The 22,934-nt window shown below is 47.0% G+C and overlaps 1 protein-coding gene across 1 annotated transcript in view; it reads left to right on the top strand.

The window, feature by feature from the left end:
• The window catches only part of PAPPA (pappalysin 1), a 180,352-nt gene extending 160,337 nt beyond the window's left edge, over positions 1 to 20,015 (top strand). Inside the window, exons 21-22 of the mRNA XM_014873129.2 lie at positions 2,698 to 2,796; positions 13,595 to 20,015. Coding sequence (XP_014728615.1) covers positions 2,698 to 2,796; positions 13,595 to 13,702 — 207 coding nt within the window. The 3' untranslated portion in view covers positions 13,703 to 20,015. The remainder of the gene's footprint in view (positions 1 to 2,697; positions 2,797 to 13,594) is intronic.
• Positions 20,016 to 22,934: the final 2,919 nt, after the last annotated feature.

The raw sequence follows: 22,934 nt of genomic DNA, 5'->3' as shown, positions 1-22,934 counted from the left end.
TCATTTGCAAAGCATGATGCTTCCAGGATCCACAGATGGGCCAGAGCTTGGAATTAAGATTTCAGAAGAAATGCCATCTTCACCAAGCCTTATTTTTTTTTTTTTTCCCTCCATGACTATGGAAACAGAGACTAATAAGCCAGTAGGTCAATAATGCTGGGCCATTAAGCTGATCCTACCCTAATGTATGGACATCCTTGGCATTAGGGAGGCTTCCTCGAACAGGAGGCTGTAAGTGGGGCATTATTTGGCTCTGGGTGATGGCAGTGGGAACCTCGGCAGCTGCTGCAATGTGATTTTTTGTCGCTCCCTAGTGGCAGGAACAGAAGCTTATGAGGCAGCCCTGTACTTGTCTGCACCTAACTTGAGTGTTTCAGTAGCAATTGAATCCCTCTGGATTACCTGTACCAAAAATATCAGAGCACTAAGACATGCATGAAGAGCAACAGAGATCTCACCCTCCACAGCCAGGCCTCCAGGGTCTCCCAAGCAAGGATTTTGGTCCCAAATCAGAAGAGATGCTTTTTGTCCCATTCTTCTCCTCTAAAGGGCTGGCTTGTCTACTCTGTGCCAGAGCAAATTCTTCCACGAGTTCTTTATGGATTTTCCAGCATTCATAGGTGTAGGATACAGGCATAGGGATGGAAATTTAAAGTCAAGATTTCCCATCAAGCAGGCACAGCCAGGCAACACAAGAGAAACATGGAGAAGCCTGCAGAATTTCCTGTGAGGTTGAGCAAAGTTCACGGTTTTAAATATTACCAGCTTGGCCTCAATACATCTCTCCATCTATTTATAAATCATTCCCTTTTATATCTTAGAATATTAATTAAATTGGAATGGGGCTTGCAAGTCAAAGTCTTTGCCTGTATAAATAAATCAATATCTGTGGAAATCAATGGAGTTAAAACAGTTTAGAGGGGCAGGAGCCTCCCCCTGGAACTCTGATTTCCTTGTCAACATTTGCAGTATCTGCACATAATTAAACAAGTGACATTCAACGAGCAGGTCCCCTCCTGGTAGTCCTGCTGTGGTCTGATATTGCCATCATTGCTTGGGTTTCCTCTACCTGATGGAAATATTTAAATTTGCAGCACATCAGCAGTAAAAGCGTGCATTTGCCCCGCTCCATTGAGTTCATTTCAATTCTGATGAGTGTGGCCATGGCGAGCTCTCATGGCTGCTTCTTCAGGTATCCATCATCTGGGGCACTCTGCGTCTGCAATTGCTGCAAAATCCTCCCAGGAAACCTCCCCAAGCCATCCTGTCTGCTCTGCAATGATGTCTTCTTGCAGGAGAGTCCCTGGTGTGTTTATCTCAGTGCAGAATAAGTGAATTTTCCAATGAGCAGAAAAGATGGGAATAGCCTCATGAGCCTGTGAGAAGAGTTTCAGAGATATGACTGTGCTCTCTGCTGACCATCCATTATTCTGAGCTTTCATTGCTGCCTGGGGTTCTCATACCTGGCCTGGGCCTTTTTTACCATCAGGTACATCTTAGACTTCCAAGGAAGACTCCTGAACTTGCAGAGCAAGAGGGCTCCAATGTGTAATGAAAGACTTCAGGCCTTTCCTTCAGAATCCTGGTTATTATTCAAGCCCAGTGCAGCACATGGACTAGTGATCACATTGCCCAGCCTAATGACCACATTTTCTTTTTCAAGGTGATTTATGAATTTTACTTAACAGCTCTCCACAATGTCCCTCTGAATAATTGCCATTATCCCAACTCTGAGCTGTGGAGTGGAGGAAGATCACGTGCCATGGCCGAGGTCCCACACAGTCTCTGCTGTTCAGAGAACAGGAGAGCCTGGTCCCTGTGCTGAGCTCAGACCTCTTCCATTCCTCTTGGTGATTTGTTTCGTGCCCTCGTTGCTGACACATGTTGGGTAGTCAGGAGAACTGTGGTGAAAAGCTCAGCTATTAAAAGCAAGCCCGTTTTGCTGCAATACATAACCTTCTTCTTATCCCACACAGTTTAGAAAGGTTAGCTTAAAATTATCAAAGGTGCCACAATTTTAGATGCCTGGATGCTGTCTCTGGGCCTAGTCAAATTAATATTCCTGAAGCATCCTCTTATGTGGGATGTGAAGAGCCAACAAGGGCTCATTTCCCTTCCATCTACTGTCCTTTTTTTTCTGTCTGTTTTGAAGGGAAAGGAGAATAATTATCTCTTGCTTTTCAGGGCAGCTGGTATGTTACAAACTGTATAGCTCCTTCAAATCTCTGTCTTTTTCTTCTGAAATCTTGTTACAGGTCTCAGGATTATAGAATCATAGAATGGTTTGGGTTGGAAGGGGCCTTAAGGTCATCCACTTCCATTCCCCTGGGCCACCTTCCACTGTGCCATGGTGCTCCAAGCCCCAGTGTCCAGCTTGGCCTTGGACACTTCCATTGATCCAGGGGCAGCCACAGCTGCTCTGTGCCAGCCACCACAAAGAAGGATTTCTTCTGGACATCTAACCTAAATTTCCCTTCTTTCAATTTGAAGCCATTTTCCCCTTGTCCTGTCACTCCAATTCCTGATGAACAGTCCCTCTCCAGCTCCCCTGTAGCCCTTCAGACCCTGGAAGGTGCTGAGGTCTCCACACAACCTTCTCCTCTCCAGCCACAACTTTCTCACCCCATCTCCATAAGGAAGGGGCTCATTTTATCCATGTCCACACTCACAGCTTTTTCCTGTGTTTTCCTTTTTCAGCCTTTCATGGGGGACAACTACTGTGACTCCATCAACAACAGAGCCTTCTGCAACTATGATGGTGGGGACTGCTGCGCCTCAACAGTCAAGACCAAAAAGGTAGGGATTCCCCTTCCTCTTTTCATGGGAATTCCTGGTTGAGTGCTGCTTTATGCCTGCTCAAACAAAAGGGAGGTTCAAGGTCTCAGAAGGACCTTCAGCCCAGGCATCAGCTCACCATAGGCACTGAGTTCTTAATGGTTCATTTATCATCCATCCTCAAGGCTCCAAAGGGAAACCAGAGGTTAGAAGTCATTAGGAAAATAGGAAAGAGAAAAGGAAAGCATCATCGTGGATCTGTTCTTTGATCCATGTGTACCCACATGTGCCTGGCTTGCTGCTGACTGTCCCATCCTAGAGTGGGACAGAGAAGAATGTGGAGTAGGGCAGCAGGGCTGGGTGGAGATGTCAAATAATTTCTGCACAGAGACCACATAGACCAGAGCCTTGCAAAAAGAGACAAGCTAGTGATATAGATCTATAAAATCATTATTTAAGGTAGGGACGATGCCTAGGAAAGTAAAATCCACTGGTTTTTATCACTCAGCAATGAGGGGGGTGAAGTGGGAATTTCCTGAAAGCAGGATCCAAACAGGCGAAAGAACATCCTTATTGGCACAGTGTGTGTTTGAGTAAGAGAATGCGTTGCCACAGAGTGTTATTAAGAACAAAAATGTATTTGAAGTCAAAAAAAGAGCAGGCCTATTTGTAGAGCTTTGCTCCATCAGTTGCTATTAGACACTGTGATCTGGATGCAGTTTCTGGCTGAGGAATATTTGAACTCTTGGCTCCTTGAGCCTGGGGAAGAGTCCATCCACACACATCCCCCTTTTTTTCTGTTTCTCTAGCACACATTTCTGAGCACAGTTAGAGACAGTGACTGGAGTGATAGAGCTTGTGGCTTGGAGCTGTACAGTATTTTATAGGTTTCTAACCAGGATGGATTTGGAACTAGGTTCCTCCCAAAATATAAAGCAAATTTTAGCCTCTACCAGGTGAATATTTTACCTTATTTTCCAGATTTGTGTGCAGAACAGAATGAAAAATCCAGCTGCATTGAGTATCTGATATGTATTAATAAATAATAAAACCTGAGGGAGCTTGGGCTCAGCATATGACACCATCCATGTCACCCAGCTGAGGAAGGAGCTCCTCTCTGCAGGGAGCCAGCTTTGACTGGAGACTTCTTTTCCTTGGTTCAGCATTGTGGCTGTCTCTGGTCCATCTGGGAGCACTGGGGAAGGGAAATGCACATGTCCTGGCAAGTGGAAGGAGTTAATTTCTCCTCTGGAGAAAACGCAGGGGAAAAGGTCATTTCCCTAGCTGTGCTCTTTTTGGATAAATATTCCCCTCTATCACGATGTTCTGGGATGCCACATGCAGGGAAGCCCCTCTGTTCCCCACGGGTGGAGTAGGGCATGGAGACCCCAGAAGGGGCTCCCTGGTGAAACAACCACTGAAGAGATGAGCAGGATGACAGACAGTGGCTCGTTTTCAGTTGTCTCCAAGAAGAGATTCCGATCTCTGGCTGATTTTCCACCTCCTTGGGAGGAGCAGCCCAACAGCAGCACAGCCTGCTCGCTGACCTCCCACCAGCAGGGAGGGCAGAGCTGGAAGTGCCCGGTAGCTCAGCATGGTGTAGGTCTTCTCCTCCCGAAACAGCCTGCCTGGGAAACTTTATCTCACTGCCTGCAGGCTGGAGAGCAGGCGATGAAAAATCCCAAGCAGTGTCAGAAGAACGAAAGCGAGGTGCCTGGGAGGGGACCGACCCAAACCAGCCCCATCAGGACAGGAGCTAAGGGCACAACTGAAACACAAGGGATGTGAGAGCTGATTTGAGGGGAGGGAGGGATAGGATTAAGGTTTGGGAGCAGAATTTATTGCTGGGCAGGGAGTTGAGACCAAGTGGGATCTGCACAGAGTTATGAACACTTACCAGCCTGGCGACTCACGCTCAAAATATCTGCTGCTTCCCTGCCACCCAGAAACCAAGTGACCTCCCAAGGAGGGCAAGCACTTTGTAGCCCACTGGATTACTGTTTTCTGTGCTAAAATGATGCAAAGGGCAAATGGTCAGAGACGGGCAGCTGGTCACACCTTTGATGGATTTTTCCCATGGAGGGGGAGGTTTTGTAGCTGTTTGGAGATAAGTCTGCTTTCACAGACTTCCCTGAGAGCTGGATCGTCGTGTCTGGGGAATTAGGCTTGCTCTAGCTGGCAGTTTAGAACCCCCCATGCTCGAGATCACACAGTTGGAGGGCTGAGCCGTGGAGCCCATCACATCCCTGGCACGCATTCAGCTTCCAAAGTCTCCTCCTCCCTCCCAAAACACCAACAACATCCCAGGAGCTGAACGAGACGCCTGGGAGAAGTGAGGAAAACCACCTTCTCCTTGGATCTTCCACACTAAAAGCAAGATGCAAAGTCCCAGTTTATTACATTTATAGGGTAAAAGGGGGAATAATAACCCAGCCAGGGGGGCTGTGGGGTCAGAGTCAAGGAGGCAGCGGGAGAACGTCGCTCCTGCAAAGCGGCTGCCGACACCTGCGGCAGCAGCCGTGGGGCCATGGGGCTTGGCTCTCCCAGTTATTTTCCCATCTGAGGCCTTTGACTGAGACCAGATTTCAGGCCAGGCTGTTCAAATACAGCCCTCCCTTTGAAGAGGTTTATGAGTGGAGCATTACAGGAGATATTCCAAAGGGAAAAACAATGAAAGGTGAGAGAAAAGGGAGCTGAATAAAAATACTCCGCATACCAAATCCTTCCAGCACAGTTTGCCACCTACTTAAAAAGGCACAGTTTTAAAATACACATTGGGTGTAAAAGCCAAAAACCTGGAGGAGACATAAGGAGGGGCGAGTCCAGCTCTGTTAATTCCAATACCAGATGAGGATGTATTTTCATACGGTTGTAGAGAGAGTGAGACACATGAAAGAGACTGTTTTGCTCCTTTTCTTTCAGGGTTACATACTATGTGGCAGATGTGTCAGTCTTTTAAAGCCCCTGCAAGTTTGCCCATAAATGTCTAACATTTATGCAACACCTGTTTTTCTCCCAGAATGTCACAGGGCATTTAAAAAGCTTTAGATTTATCATCTTTTCCCCGCAGCAGCCATTGCTGAGGTGACACATGGTTCACATTTAAGAGAACATAGCAACTCCACACATTATTTTGGGAAAGGGCTGAAGATTAACATTGCACCATGTGAAGATTCAGGAGTTAACAGTCGAGTAAGAGCTGGCTTCAGATCTTTAGTGTCCACAAACTGTCAAGACTTAAGTTTCACTGCAGTCCCACTGCCCTCCCAAACACACTTTGGGCTGCACACAGTGCTGTGAACAGGCTGCCTGGAAGCAAAATGCTTCAACCCAAGTTCACTTTAAATCCGAGCTCTCTTACTTAATGTGAGATTTTGCACGCTCCTGTTTTGTTGCCCTGAAAATGCACAAGGGACTTCCATGCTTATCCCATGTTTTCCCTTTGCATTTGAGCATTAGCAGGGAATGACCTTGTGGATTCCATCAGCAAGTGGGGAATGGAGCAGTGTGACTTATCTGACCAAGCACCGACTAATCAGCACTGCTGCTTAGATAGGAAATAATGAGTATTTGCCCTGCACTGTTCACAATCAGGCTGGAGAGCTTAAAAGAAATCATTAAAGGCCTCTTTTGAATGCTGTAAGTGGCAACAAATAAATTCAGTCATAATCTGGGCATAAATTCGAGGCAAATGCAGTCAGAAAGCAAGAAAAAGAGACATTCATCAGCTTAATTATTTGTTGTGCGCTAATTGATGAGCGTCGCCCTGCAGTGGGCGAGAAGCCAGGGCTGGCACAGGGAGCAGTGAGTGCCACCCAAGGAAGCAGGGACAGGGGCAGGCTGTGAGGGGAGCAGGGGGCTGATGGCAGATCTGTTGCTGGGGCAGGGGATGGGGCCGTGCTGCTCACAGCTTGCCCTGTGCGTGACCCAGGAGCAGCTTTGAGAGACAGGAAGGCCATTGCCGCCAACCTCCAAGGGAGAGAAAGCTTCTGTTGTGTATCTGGAGGGGATAAAGTCTTCCGTGAAGGACAAAGCAAAATCCCATCTCCTTTTAATCTTCCTCCCCTCCTGACCCAGCACAGGTTGCCAGCTCCCTTCTGCCTGGCTGCTCTAGGAAGCTGCTTCTTGCTTTGTATCCTGCCACAGATAAAAGAAGACACTATTTTCTAAAACATTACATACGTGACACTGCCAGAGTGAGGGAAATAAATAACCTGGGCATAACTGGCTGTCTCTGGGCTCTTGGCTGCCTGCAAGGAGCTCATGGGGTGTGCAGGACTGCTGGGAGAGGCTCTGGCTGTTTCCTCTGATTCATTTCAGGAAATCTTCTCTCCAGTAACTGTCTCCTCCACTTCTTTTCTTCTCCTTCTCTTTTATAAGTTTTCCCTAGACAAGACTGTCTAGAAAGGCCTTGCAGAAACCAGAAATTCTTTCTTTAGGCTCTGTTTACTTACTTTGTTCCAGACTCGGATCGCAGATTTGCCTGGTTGAAGGTCCTGCAGTCTGGTCCCTGTAGATTTAAATACACTGAATTTGTTGCTTTAAAATTCTGTCAACTTCAACCACTTGTGAGGGTGAACTTTCATCTGTCTTTCCTCTCTGCCTTTCCTTTTTGTCACAGAAGGGATAAACCTACAGCTCTCATGAGAAAAACCTGCCTCACTCAGTTATCACTCAGGTTTTCCTTCAACTGCTTTGCCCCATAGCACTTGGTAAAAAAAGAGAAAAACTGTCCTGTCCCTTCAGCCTCTTGACATTTCTGTCCAACACCTTGGAGAGGAAAACCAGCAAGTGCCTCGGCGGGAAACAAACGAGGACTTGTGGTAGATAGAGGGCTGTGTGGGATTCATCCAAAGCTTTGCTTATCTAAAAGATAGGCCAGTTATCAAAACCTCTTCAGAGACTTTATGGCCGAGAATTCAAGGCCTGAAGAAAGGAGCTTTGAACTGAGGGGCTGCTGCTGGCTCCAGCAGGGATTTCCAAAGGCTGTCCCTGTCTCCCCAGGAAGGGGAGGGGGATGAGTCTGCACTCCTACCCCTAAGCCAACAGAAATAACCACTTTGCTGTTTTGGAGAAATAAGCACCTTCCCCAAGCTCTCTGACTGCAACACAGACTTGTCTTAGGCAATCTCAGATCTTTCTCCATTGCCACAACATGGTTTTGAGGCTGTTGGTGCCAATAGAAGCTTAAGTGACCACTCCAGCTGAGGAAATCCTGTTTATCCAGAAGAACTGATGCTCCTTCCACGATGCTGCTCCTAACTACTGGCCTGTTCCCCGGAGCTGGGTGTGTTTGTCAGCTCTATAATTAGCCAGGGAGATGCAATGAATGGTGGGTGAGCAGGGAGGAAGGCAGGACACAATGCTGAGTGTTGCTCCATGCCTCTGGCAGCGGCTGCGCGCTCCAAGCACGCGGGCTCTCCCCGGAGTGTGGGTGAACTCACTTCCCCAGCAGCTCTCGGTCACAGGCTCGGTGGCTGGAGCTGCTTGCCATGTGAGAGGAGCGTTTCCAGTCAGGGTTGGTTGGGATGGGATTCTTATTTTGGGGCTCAGAGCTTGGTTTCATAATCCTTCAGGGAGGCTTTCCAGGCGTCAATAAATTAAAAGCAGTGATGGTAGTAGCACATGTTGCCTATCCTGAGAGAACTGTTCTTGGCTTCAAGGGACATGGGGCTTCCCACAACATACAGCATTCCCAGGGGATGTGCTGGTGGAGGGTGTTTGCTTTGCTATCCGACCTCACTTCATTAGCAAGTGTTACAAAAAACAGCGAACAAACCTTCCCTGCTCCACCGCCAGCTATTTGGCCTCTGGGTGGTCTGGCTCCTATTAAATCTTTGGTGATTATTTAGACTAATTACATTCATGTTTGCACAATCAGTAGCACGAGAGTAGGAAGCACAGCTGATTGCTGAGCAACCGAGCTCCGTGTGGTTTGGCAGACGGGCTCCCTCGCTCTGCTCCGCGGGCAGGCGGGATGCGGGATCCATGCGGGCTGGGCTTTCCCGGGAATCCCTGCTGGCTCTGGGCCATCCTGCTCCCTCTGCTTCTGGTGAGGCTGCTCCCAATTTGCACACGATGGAGAGAGCAGAGCATCTGTTGGGTTCAGCTGAGCTATGGCTCGATACACCGCAGTTGCTGGTTTCACTGCGGGAAAGTTCGGTTTATGGTGGGGTAGTTAAGAAAAGCTCAAGCTTTTAGAACTGCATGTTCTGCACGGAGAGGAGGTTTCCTGGCAGTTTTGTCTTCCCAGGCCCTCTGGAGCAGTGCCCTAGGTGTGAACCCACATACCAGTGCTCAGAGCTAAAAGGGGGCTCGATCTTGCTCCGTTATCTCAAACTGGTGACCTCAATGCTGAAAACCACTGGGAAGACCCTTCCAAGATGCTTTTTTATCCCACAAGGGCCTTGTCAGGGAACAGGATATTCGCTGGTGTTTGAGCTGGGAGGCTCTGGGGAGGCACAGGGCTGTGACACTCAGCACAGGCTGCCACACTTATCTCCCAGGTCACACTGCCCGCCGAGGCTCTGCCTGCAGCAGGGCCTCCACAGCCCCAGCGAGGCCTGTCTGGGAGATTTCGCAAACACTTCAGGGCTGAAATCTAACAACAGCCTGTTTCCCAACACTTTGCAGCCCTCCTCCCCTGCTTCCCCCTCCCTGGGCCTGATCCTGCCTGCCCTGGTGCTGCTGTGAGCCAACCCCAGGCACAGCACAGAAGAAGGCACAGCCAGGTCAGCCTGATACCAGGCTCTGTGAGGGACAGCTTACAGCCTTTGCAGAGCTGTTTTCCATCCCTCCCTGTACCTATCTGGAATTTCTCCTGTCAACATTCCCACCAGTTCCCTATAGACTGGCCTTTCTCAGCAGGGATCTGCCTTGGGATGTCACCAGCCTCTTCAGATAGGTGCATGTAGTGAGGAGCTATGACCTCTCCCTCTTTCCATGACCTGCATCCTAGTTCTGCATTGCTCTGTTGCACTGTTGTCTGTGTTCCCACAGTTGGGAGCACAGCATCCAGGACAGATCTAGCCCTGTTTCTAAGAGGCAGCTTGAGTTTTATCCAAGGTATCATCACTCAGTGTGGGAGAGGACGTTTAGGGCTCCCATGCCTTGGTGAAGGAAGTCTGAGGTCATGCACTGGTGGTGAGTTGGTCGAGGTGTCACACACCCGTGAGTTACACCTGGGTGTCTGTGCCAGCCTCCTGCCCATCCTGTGAGCCCACACCTGCTCCTTTAGGTTCAGAGCAGGATGTGTCATGTCCTGCACACTCCAGGATGATAGAGTTGTGTCTCTTTTCTCTTGATGATGGATAGTTTGTGGTCCAGTGTGGTTCTGGTGTGACTCACATTCCTCTGAGCACTGTTGATCCAGTGCCATGACTGCTCTGGATCATCTCCAAGAGCTGTGTGTGTAGGTGTGTGGAGCTGTGTTCTTCACTTACGTCTTTTTCAATGTCTTTTAGCTGGTCTGAGGATGCAGTATCTTGCATTACTTTATCAAATGTCCAAGACAGGCCCTAAGCTTAATTTTTAGCTTTTTCTTCTCACCCTCCTAGACATTTTCTGGGTTTTCTACATGGGGAGATGGATGTAGGCGAAATGCAGGGCTTGGTGTTTCGAAGGAAGAGGAGCTGACTCCTTACTCCTGGCTCGACAATGGGTCTATCTGGAAATTTCAATGCAGGTCATGTATTGTGGTAATGAGTTGGTCTTTCACAGACCTATTTAAAAAGAAAAGAGGTAGTTAATCTTGGAGTATGTATATCTGGGCTCCACACCTAAATGGGCTATCATTCAGTGAAAGGCTCAGCATTTATTATTTCTAGCACATCCAGCAACTCTATTTCATGGCTGTGTACTCCAGAGGCTGTCATTGTGTGAGCCCAAGGCAACAGACAGTCCTTCTTCTAAGGGGTTTTACAGTTTCCCTGAGCTGGGTACTTCAGACAGTCCCAGCAGATTCTGTGTGTGGGTTAAATTCCCTAAATACCTATGGAAATCAGGTCCTTGGGGAACTCAAATGTGTATTTGTTGTAAATGTTGTTTAAAGTGGAAAACCCTGCATTGCTGCTAAGTTTTTGGAGAATTTTGTCATGTCTAATATGAGTGTGGCTGTGCTCATTACCCATAGAAATCTCTGCCTTTTCACATAATAGAAAACTGATCTCTGGAGCTCGCTGCCATAAGACAAAACAATTCATCTATCTGGACAATAGCACTGTAAAAATCGAATTGCATAAAAAGCCTCCATAAGGGACATAAAGTGAATAAGACTGATCTGATCAGGAAGAAACCCTTCTCCATCAGGCTACCCACTGCTGGGAACTGCTGCTGAGCCACGAAGCTGCCTGCTCTGGGGGCCACAGCTCTGCCTTAGAGAAAGCTTCTGCTCTTCTATCCATGGCCAATGCTGGGAGACAATAAACAGCCAGACATTTCTTCTCTAGTTGCTCCATCTCCCCAGGAATTGGCTGTAATGCAGCAGCAATCCAGTGTCGTATGTGCACCTGTCCAGGTGGCTCCAGGGCTGAACATAGCCTGTGAGAAAGCAGAGAGGAAAACAAGGGATTCACAAGGAGAAATGGCAGGAGAGGGAATGGAGGAGATAGAGCACTTAAGGCAACATCAAACTCATTCCAGTTTGGGTATCCAAGGCCGCTGTTTCAGCAGAGAGTAGGTGAGGGGAATGTGAGCTGGTGGTTAGGAAACAGAGCCATGCAGGGCTTTCTCTCTTGGCACCGATGTTCCTGCAGGTGAAATGGGAGCATGTTTGTGATCTCCATGCCTGCAGCACATCTTGCTCAAGCCTGGACAGCAGCAGAGACGAAGTGCAGTAGGCTGTCACCACTAATTTCAGACACTTCACTGAAATGCCTGAATTGGGTGTGTGGTTGATCTGTGTTCAATGCAAAGTGTGGATCCATCTTCCCTGTGTCTCCTCTGAATGAAGGGGCCACTTAATAGCCTTTGTCAGGTTGTTACAGGCAAACACAGGGAATCCAGGCCAGGGAGAGGAAAAAGCTTGATCAAGACAAATGAAAGAATCAGGTTCCCAGGTCTCGCCTCCAACCAGTAGCTTCACTGTACATCAGGGAGGATTTTTTAAGTCAAAATCATTGCCAAATCCAGATTGAACTGAATGATTCAGAATAAAAAAATGAAAAAAAAAAAAATAGGGGCAAACTTCAGGCGTACTTAAATGTTTTGTTTGAGCATTTTCTAAGTGAAACAAGTTTTTATTTCAAGACATAACTTTTGCTGTGAAATAGTCTTTTTTTATTTGTTTGTCTTGAAAGGAAAGGTCAAACCTGAAATGTAGCAGATAATCTAAACCAAAATGTTTCCTTCTACACTGAACAGAAAAACTTAGTTTTTATTTTGAATGTATCTTTTCTCTTTCCTTTCCAGTATTTTAACTCAGTCATTAAACAATCCCTCCTCAGCCTCCTCCCCAAACCCCATTGTTTGCAGACTTCTCTGTTTTCCTATCTAAGAATATTCATAACACTGTGATACCAGACAGTCCTGCTCGGGCTGGCTTCTGTTGGATCAAGTGACCCTTAAGCTCCTATTGTTTTCTGCAGTTTATAAACTTACTCAGTTGCCAGTTATTTGGATTCATTAACTTCTAACGTTTTGCACTCTTTCTTCTCTTTGCAATCTCCATATTTGCGCAATTGTAGATTCAGATTATTCACTGGTTATTTAGTTCATAAGTCACTGAGGCCATGACTTGAAGAGTCATCACCCCATTCCACCTGGAGGGTCGGGTCTTCTGTGAATGGAGTCAAAAGCAAGGGGAGGAGGCTCTCTAAGCCCTGATTTCATGATGAACGTTGGCTATTTAGTGTCTCTGTCAGCATGTCCCTGCCTTAGGCTCCCCAGTTGTGAAATAAAGCTCCACACCCCTCCTTCCCAAATTGTGTGTGTCAGGAGAAAGGCATCCTGGAGAGGGACAGGCAGGGACTCGTGTGGAAGGTCTAGATGGAGATGACAGCACAATGCCGGGTCCACATTCCTAGATGGGCTGTGGGTGATGCATAGGGAACAGGCAGGCTCATAGCCTGGAGAAAAGTGTTTGTGAAAGGGAGAGTAGAGTGAACGTGTGGCAGCAGAGCCAGGGGGAGCAGACAGAGCGTGTGCAGCCCTCGCTGGGAACATTGGAACAGGTTGTGGCACTGCCTTGGAAGGAGTGTAAAGGAGAGGAATGAGGTCATTTGTTCAGTCTGTGCAGATGGAAGAAATTTTTGGGAATTCACTTCAGGGCAAGTGAGGCACTTGTCCCAGTGCCTTTTCTGCAGGTAAATACTGTGGTGCAATAGGCCCAAATCAGCTTTCAGTGACTGAGCATTGCAGGCTGTTGTTTCAGCTCCTTCCCACTCCTCTCCAGAAGGGTCACAGAGAGATGATAGATAGTGAATGCAGCAGTGTCCCACTGCATTCCTCTGCTGTGCCTCGGTGCCCATTAGCTGCATCTCCTGACCTCAAACACAAGAGGTGTTCAGAGAAGTCTCTGGTGGACTCCAGCCTCACTGATCTGTGAGACACTGCTTGGTTCTGCTCCTGAGGAACTGAACACAAGAACATTCACAGTCAAGTGCACAAATGGACTTAAATAAAGCTGCAGCACCCAAACCATAGCCCTTAGAAACCTCAGTGCAGCACCAGCTGAGCACTAACATAAATCACTGTAAAAAACGCATAGTAAAGATTGCAGCTGACCTCTGAAGATTTCACCCCAGAGATCTTTTTTTGTTCTCCAGGCTGCTGTAGGTGTGTTCTTTACTTCATGCCTTTGTGTTTTTGACTTCTTTCCCAGGTGACACCGTTTCCTATGTCCTGTGACCTACAAGGAGAGTGTGCTTGCCGGGATCCCAACGCCCAAGAGCACAACCAGAAAGATCTCCGTGGCTTCAATCTTGGGTAAAGCCAAGTGACGTGGAAAGGAGGACCACACTGCTCAAGGCAGGCTAGGAGAGACACCACATCCCTTTTGGTATCGTTTTTAACATTTAGCTGCTCAACTGGATGGCATTTCTGCACCAGGGACCCTTAGAATTCAACCAGTCTGCCTTTAATTTTTGTCCAAGGAGAACTCAAAGTAGGGGTTTATGTATTAATTATATCTTAAATAGTGATGATGAGAAAAAAAACACAAAAAACAACCAAGAGTCAAGTCAAGACGACTTTCATGTATCAAAACAGCATGTTATGCCCACCTAATTTGAACAGTTCATATCTAGATTCAAGGCGAGAAACAAACTATTTATGTACACATATTTATAGAAATAAGTAGAGAAAGAGAGAGAGAAAGAGTGAGAGATTATGATCAACGCAAAAACACTTTCACCTCCTCAGCACTCACAACTCAGACCGTTCGTGCAAGAGGCTGAGCTCTTGGAGGACTCCAGGCTGAGCCTTTTCTGATGCTGAATGCCAAGGTATCGCATGCTCGGGGCACTGTGCTTGGGGTGGGATCTCCACAGGCCTGGGCCCCTTGGCAAGTGACTTGCCAGGTACCCGGCCAGCTCGAGATGTGGGATGCATCTGCTCCTCACAGGAATGCTACTTCCAGCCAGGCAGCTCAGCAGACTGCAGTGGCCTTTCTGTACAGCTCCTCCTTCTCCCCCTGCCCTCAAAGAGCCAACAAAAGGCCCCCTTGCAGCCTGCAGGGCTTCTGGGACGTTTCTGTGTGGAGGTGGGCAGGTGGTGGAGTGAGGGAGTGTGGAGTCCAAGGACTGGCATTGAGAACACGGATGATTGCTTCTGAGGAGCACAGAGAGGGGAACGCGCGCCCGCACTTGTCATTTGAGCATGTCTGCTGCTGCTACTCCTGCTGCTATGTCCCATACAAATAGTTTCCTTACTGTGTCAGGACAGGGTGAAAAACAACCCCATGCAACCAAACAGTCTGCCTTAAAGCTTACCTACAACCTGCCTTTCAAACCCTCTGGTCTCTTCCTCAGCATTGGGGCAAGAAAACAGGACACCAGCCAGCCAAAGGAATCTGCTTTCTGGTCTCCACCCTGCCAAGTGGTTCTCGAGGCCTCCTCCACCCCACTCCTATGGTGATCTGATTCTGACAATTGCTTCGTGCTCCTGTTTTCCCAGGAGAGGGGAAGAGGAGGAGGAGACACCTGCCCTGAGGAAAGGCCCGTAGGAGACAGTATTAGAATTTTGGTCATATTTGTCAGTATTAAACTGCCAGGCCAGTGGGTCAGACACTTGGGATAGACCAGGAGCCTAGCTGTTTGTAATCTTCCAGAAAGAAGGGCATTAGCTGCAGCAGACCTCACACTTCCCTGTCATCCTCCTGCTTCAGCCCAGAGAGGAACATGTGACAGACCCTCAGTGATTCCCTTCCTCACAGGGTTCATTACATTGAGTCACTGAGAGACCCAGGGCATCCAACACTGCTGCTGTTACAGCCCATCCCAGGGAAATCCCAGATATCATTCCAGTGTGGCTTGGACATGTCTGCTGCTCCAAGCTCTTGCTAGGAAGAACACACATCCAAAAGAGCATCCTTCCCAGTGTTAAGTTTGTTTGTTCCTTGGGACTGTCGTGACTTGCACAATCTACTGGGTAAAGAGGAAAAGACTTTTTCCAGCTCCCACTTTAGGCACTGGAGCGAGGCAGAGGGTAAGGGGAGGGGTCATTTAGTTCATGGAGATGCATACAAAAAGTATTTGGAGAACTAGAAATGGAAAACTTATAGAATAATAGGTGCAAGGAGCCAGGTTCTTGTTACCCACTGTTGGGGTTATTTCTATTGGAATGAACCTGAGAAGAATCTCTAGAACTAAAGCAGAGGCCTGGAGAGGTGATTGTCATTAAGAAGGCGAGGGGCTCTCTGTTGTGAAGCTCCAGCTATTCCTAGAGAATGCCTGGCCATGGGAGCTGTGTGGATGGCTCTGCCCCCTCTGTGCAGGGATGTCCTGGAAAAGGAGGTGCAGTGGGATCAGGGTTCCTGCCTTGGAGTTAGACTGAACATCCACTACTTTTGCCCCTCACCTTCTAATATGGGAAGTAAATACCTGTGCAAAGGTTGCTGGTTCCTTATTGTCCCTTTACCCTCCCAGTTTTGTTGGCAGTTTGTTCGTGTGCCACCCAGCCTATCAGAAGACCTCATACCCTCAAAAGCCTGTCAGACTGACAACACTTCATGTCTTCAATGCCTGAGGCATCTTGGCATGATTTCCCCTCTCCATCCCACCTGGGTTTCATCCCAGCAGGGAGCCTCAGTTCAGCTCCTGAGTGCATCCTGAAAATGCCCTTCCCAGTGCAGAGCTAAGCATGGAGGAGATTTCCCATCTGCTTTTCCCCCTTGGACAGTGCCCAGGAGAGACAGGTCTGTACAGACATTATTGTCACTTGCTGCTGTGGGCTCACAGGAGCTCAAGGCCAGCTGAACCCTCTGGCCAGCCAGGGCCAGCCCCTGCTTGCTGGGCTGGAGACCTCAGCTCAAGGGAGACAATGGCTTCTCACCAGCACAGCCTCACTCCTCAGCTTCCCTCCTGCAGTCCTGGTGTGCCCCCAACTCCCTTTCCCACTGGCAGACATTCCATGCTGCTATTTGATTTTTTATTTTTAACTACTATTGTTGGCACTGTCCATCTCCTCCAGTAGGGCTGATGGCATCAGGAGTGGAAAAAAGTTCTGCTCTGAGTCATGTTAAATCCTTTTTTTTTTCCATTAGGGAAAATTCTCTCTGCATTTTCAGGTGCTGTACCAAGTTCCCAGAGAGATGCTAAGAGGGGAGCCATGGGGAATGGACACCTGCTCAGGTCCTGTCCCCTGTGCTCCCAGCCTTGGGCAAGGCCAGCTGGATCCTCACATCATTTGCCACTGTATGGGCCTCAAATGCCCAGTGGAGTCCTAGGAAAGACCCTCCCTGACTGTGGTGGCCAGTGAGTGGAAGGGGAGAGGGAAATCAACCACCACCTCCACCCACTGAGCCAGCAGCATAGGACATCAAACCAGACATTTGGGGGAAGAGAAGAGAGTGCTCATGCTGGTGATACTTAGCTGCTCATAAAGTCCAGTTCACATTAGTGCCAAGATCTTCTCTGTCACACACAGTGAGCCAGGGCTGCTCCTTATGTGGAGCCACCGGGCTGTGGGGGATGTCCGTGGCCAGCAGGAGGGAAAAGCTGGAGCAGAAAGCGTGAATGGTGCACGGTGGGGTGGGAAACTCCAATCAGCTGCTACCCCTCTCCCTCCCCACCCTCTCGCAGACAGGCTGAGCTGGTGTCCTCCTGCTTTTCTTGCATCTTCCGCTGTCCCCCCCAGGCTGAGAAAGGAGGATGGCACCAGAGGATTCTTGGAATCGGGTTCCAGCTACCTCCCTTCCAGTTTTTCAGTTTCACTTGGTTGTAACTGTCGGTTTGTTCTAGGTTATACCTGTGTCTAAGAAAAGAAGAAAAAAAAAAAAAAAAAAAGGGGGAGAGACAAAAAGAGAGAGAAAAAAGAAAGCTCCATAGCCAACAAAAGTTTCTTGCTGCAAGTGATTCAAGTGGGAAAAAAAAATAACATGTGAGGCTTTATGGAGAGGAATAGGAGAGAAAAAAATAAAACAAGAAAAACCCATGAAAAATGGAGAAAAGAAAAAGAAAAGAAAACCCGCATAATCCAAATCCAAATCCAAGAAGAGCAAAGCCTATTTTTGTGTGTTTGAAAGGAAAACACCGATTCTGCCAGCTGAGTAGAGAGCTAGATACTAAGTGTAGATTTCCCTAGAAGTACCGCGAGGTTTTATAACATTGTCTGGTTTTGTTTTCCTCGTGTGTTGTGATAAGTCCAGGAACTAAGGCTAAGGGGTTATCCCCTGGTATATTGTTGTTTGTGGGGGGAGGGAGGGGGTGGAGCTTGTTTTTGGTTTTTTTTGGTTTTTTTCCAGATTATTTTTTTAAGTGTGTATTTGTGCTTATTTTTACGTTATCCAACTGTACATACGCATTTAATCAGTATTTCACTGTGCTCTAATTACTGCACTCAGAAGCACTGCACAGTCTGAATCCCAGAGAGCTGCGAGAGATGAGGAGTGAAGGGGGAAGGAGAAAGCTGCTACCTGAGCAGACAGGTGATTCCCATTTTGGGGAAGAGAGGTGCTGACCACCCCCTTCCCACACTCCAGCCCATTGTGCCCGTTTGAGGCTGAGCTAGAAGACAGGAGGAGATGGGGTGAAGTCAGCCAAGGCTGGGATGCCCAGAGGGGTTTCAGAGCTGGAAGTCTGGCCTTTGAACCATTTTGGATGTGGTGGAAATTCCCAGCCTTTCAGCAGCATCTTGCCCTCCCCTGCCCAATCCCTGGAGACCCCAGTGAGAGTTGATGGGCATGTTCATATCACTGGGAGAGGACCACATGCCCAGCAGAGATACACTCTAGATATCTCTAGATGGCTTTATGGTTGTGGGCCCCATTTTGGTCTCAGTGGTGCAGCTGAGCTGATCTGTTTTATGTTTTTCCCATGTTATCCCATCCTCTGGGGAAAGCCATCTCCCTGCTGAGGGTGCAGCAGCACTCCTGCCTCCAGGAGACCTTATATGCTAGGCATACTGAAGCCCTGAGAACAGTCCCATTTCCCTGGAGGACCTTGGCCACTGAGTTCAGTGGGAGCATGAGTAGAACATCAGCAGGAGCAGGTCCAGGTGGCCCAAGATGTATTTCCTTGGAGTTACAGTCAGTTTGGGCAGTAGGGATTTGGTGTTGGGATGTTCCTGCCCACCCGGGGGGTTCAAACCCCCCTGTTCCTTTTAGCAGGAGCAAAGTGAGGCTTAATGTTTTGTTTCTGTCTTCATTTGGCAAACTGAGTTTTCCCCTTTTCACCGGATCTACACATCCAAGATTCATTAAGAATGAGAATCACTTCCTCCGAGGCCACACTCAAGAGCTTGGGTTGGCTTCAGGTGTTTGATGAGGAGTCTTGGTGCTACTTGTTGGTGGTTTTAGTCCTGTTGGGTCGAGATGCGGAGCTAACGAGTCCAAGTTGTCTTTGGTTCCCATTCTGGCTTAGTTTTTAGTCTTTTGTTTTTTCCTTCTTTTGGTGAGGCCACATTCAACCACCAGTTTCCATCTTCTGAGTGCAAAGAACCAGGGCTTTAACGAAACATTTCACCAGCAATTCAAGAGGGAATTGGAACCATTGTGGAGTTTGCATTGTACGGCCTCTGTAATTACGTACCTGTCTGCAGATGAGAGGCTGAATTTTGCTCCCACCAAGTCAACACAGGTTTTTGTTGTTGTTGACTTCACTGGGAGCAGGATTGAGCCATACTATATATATAAATATATATATAAATATATATATGATATATATATAATATTATATGTGTAATATTATATATATATCAGTGTAATATTTACAAATAAAACTGTGATCTCGTCTAGAGAAAAATGTATTCATATTACCAACTGCTCTTCCATATTTATGTATCATATTGTATCTTTTTATTATAATTATTATGATTATTATGGTTATTATTATTATTATTATTATTATTATGGAATCTTTCTTGGCACCTTTTGGAAGCCACGTCAACCAATACTCCAATGAAGTGCTGAGGATCTATTTTCACAAGAATTCTACTGGTCTACTGTATAAAAGAGAAAAGAAAAAAAAAAAAAAAAAGAAACAAGCAAAATACAGTTCAACCCTTAATTCTGTACCTCACGCCTGTACGTTTGCTGCTCCAATTTTGGGTTTTATTTTGCGTTCGTTTGTTTTTAACGGATCTAATTTAAGTCTCCAAGCAATATATAAAGATGTAAATAGTAAAGCTTATTTATTAAGATTGTCATCTTTTTTAATTTATATTTACACAATTGTTCATCTAATTTATTTTTTTTTCAATACAGTTTTTAACAGTTGTCCTTTTTTTGGTTCATGATGTTTTTTAAATCATTTTCACAGAATTTCTTTATACAGCTTTTTCTCTTTCTTTGAATAAGCAACAACTTCCTCTGGTCTTTCAAAAACAGGTCATGTTTCACTCAAAAAAAAAAAAGTTATGTCAGATTCATCAGAAATATTTTGCCATTGTTGATTCCTATACCCTAAAGTTCTATATTATATAAATATATAATACCTTGTATGCTTAAATATTTAACTGTGTGATTTTGTATATATCTTCATACACATGCTCACACACATATGAGGGTTAATGTCCCCAGATGTTGGGAGAACAGAGAATCAGAAACACAAACAATATAAGCTTGTATTAAAGAGTTCTGAACTGGACCCCTCGCTTTTGCCACGTCTCCTTTGCTTTCGGTCGAGCCAGTCCTGAGCTGTGCCCATGGGGGTACCCAGCATGGTCAGTGAGTGGCTGTGGGGTCCCACATCTGGCTGCACAGCTGCACAGCATCCTGTCCATCTGCTCCAGCTCCTGGCTTTTGGGGCAGGGGGGTTGGAAAGCGCCGTGTTTTGTCACAGGGCTGCAGTGGGTGGAGGGAGGCAGTGCTGGCCAGGGCCCCGTGAGCCCATTTCACCTGCAGAGGGTTTGCCTCTGCCAAGGGGGTTCTGGTCCTGTTTGTCTCCAGGCAGCCTGGTGGAGGGTTTGGTGTGAGAGAGCTTGAAAATCAAGTTGTCCATATTGTGCTTACCTTCTTCATCCCATGAAGAACATGTCCATCCAGAAAAACAGCCCCAGTGGGAGCCTGCCCTGGCTCAGGGGGATTACCTAGGAGGGAACAAGGCTGAAAGCAGGCTGTGTACAGCCAGAGGCCTGGACATCCCAATGCACAGAGCCTTTGGACACATGAGAAAACAGACAGATAGAGATAAATCAGTCTCCAGTGGTCTAGAGAGAGCCGAGGTTACAGTCTCCCCACCAGACCAAGGCCTTGTGAGGTGTGTGCCAATAATTTGTGTGTGGTGAGGGCAGTATACTAAGGAATGAGAATATATATTTTTTTTTTTTTTTTTTTTACTCTGGCATAAATAAGTCAGTAAAAAAAGTTTTGCATTTTACCTGTGAAGAAACACTGCAACATATTGAGCAGGGAGAGACAGAAATGTCATGAGCAAGAATGCATTCATTGTGTTTTCTATACCATCCTTGTCTTTGGTCAATGCATTATTAATGGAGAATGAGTGCGTCACACACAGCCCTATCAATAGCACATGTAGATAAAAAGGCCCAGGAACGAGAGATTAAAGGGGTTGTGTCTATAGCAATGCACAAATCAATTGGCTGTGTGTTGAGCTATCTATTAGGGATGAATAAAGACCTGAAGGTGGGAGCAGCCATGAAAGCAGGGAACAGCAGGCAGCTCGCCCCTGCTGGGCTCTGCTCAGCTCCACTCCTCCTGCACGTGCACAACCATCCCAGGATCAATTGGAATGCACAGTCAGAACAACAGTTTCTATGTCCAGCTTAGGTGTCTTGTCTGGAGATCAATCACTAAAGAAAAGCTGGGGAAATTGCTCTGAATTCATATGACAAAATCCTGTCCCAGCTCAAAGGCACAGCTTCTCAGGCACGGCATTGGTGACTGTGAATCATAAAATGGCTTGGGTTGGAAGGGACCTTAAAAATCATCCTGTAATGGGAAAACAAAGCTAGCTAGTACCTAGCAAAATTTTATGTCAAATAAACAGAGGCTTTAAAAACTTCCATAGGAGAACTGGAATATAAAGAAAAAACTCTCCTTTCCATGTAAACAAGGACATCTGAAAATCAAATTAATGTTCAGGCTGGCAGATGTGCCCATGGGTTCACTTGCACACATGTAGACACACAAACCCAGCAAACCCTTTCTGGTCCAGCACTACATTTTCCTGGACTTGTTCATTCCATCTCCTCAGTTTTTCAGTTTCTAAGGCACACATACCTGGAAGGTGAAGAAAAGTGAGCGGTTCTGAGGCCAGAATTCTGCTTTTTGCTGCTCATTAACTACCACAACTCTGTGATGGCCTCACATTTTTCCCTCTGCCCTTAATTGTAGTAACAGCTGCATACATCCTTCAAGTCAACAACTGGCCTAAATTCTCCAATAAAATGCAGCCAAAGGGCCAGGGTCTTCATTTTTTTAAAGTACAAGTGAGGCAATACTGTGTCAAAATAGTTTTAAAGGTCTCGACAATCTTTTGGCTGACTTCTCTCGGGCCTGAGGAGGATTGTTAGTGGTTAAAAACAACTTCCATGATTTTTTTTTCAGATAAAAGGTTATTCACAACTTTTTGATCATTTTGCTTATGATGAATGAAGAACTAATCCAAAGACCAACATCATCCCTTGTAGCCACTCTCCTTGCCCTGCTTTTAAAATGTTATCTGCCAGTTATTTTTATTTATCAATTTTTAAAGAAACCTAAGAGCCCCAAACCTAAGATTGCTGCTGCTCCCTTTTATCCTCATCCAGCCCACAGGGAAGAACCAACTTATGCTTCACGTCCATTTTTGATGAAAGAGTTGAGATATGGGGATGGTTCTGGCTGAATGTCAAAACTCACCTCTATTTTTGGGCACTCACCTTGTAACACAGACCTTTTCTTTTCCAGATATTACTCTAATAACACGGATTTTCCCAAGCCCTGGTGCTGCTGGGTTTCCATAAGGCCCCATGCCACAGGCTAAACAGGCTTGGACAGATGGGAGGGTGGGCAGGTGCAGTGAAGGGAAAGGGAATTCCTTTTATTGCTCACTTCATTACTACTGCAATGCTCAAACTTTCCACTCAAGCCCCTAAAGCCTCCTGACCCTCAAGGCACAATAGGCAATGCCCAAACTGAAGCACATTGCAGTGGTTCAAACCAATCCTGGAAGCCCTGGCAACTCCTGGTGCCCAGGACCAAGAGTCTGTTGGCACATTTTTGTGCCCCCAGCCCTATGCTGTGAGGGGCACTGGCAAGGCCAGAGCTGCCCCACCATGGTGGCACTGTGAGCCACGGACCTGATTTAACATCGTGACCACCAACACTGAGGGAGGCAGTGAGGCCATGTGTGCTTAGGAAAATAGAACAGAAACCTTTTCCTATGCATCTCACAGTGCACACATCAATAATGTCGTGATGCTCAGCTTCTGGACAATTCTGCCCCTGGCCCAGCACGTATAATGTGTGGTTTTACATCCTCCCAGGGCAACAAGGCATGAGTTTGCAGGTTACTGAGTCATCTGTGGCACCACAGGGCACTGCCATGGCTAAGCACCAGTGC

This window comes from Sturnus vulgaris, chromosome 22 (genome assembly GCF_052056855.1).
Source record: "Sturnus vulgaris isolate bStuVul1 chromosome 22, bStuVul1.hap1, whole genome shotgun sequence".
NCBI classification, from domain to species: domain Eukaryota; kingdom Metazoa; phylum Chordata; class Aves; order Passeriformes; family Sturnidae; genus Sturnus; species Sturnus vulgaris.
This window is presented reverse-complemented; position numbering and strand designations above follow the sequence as displayed.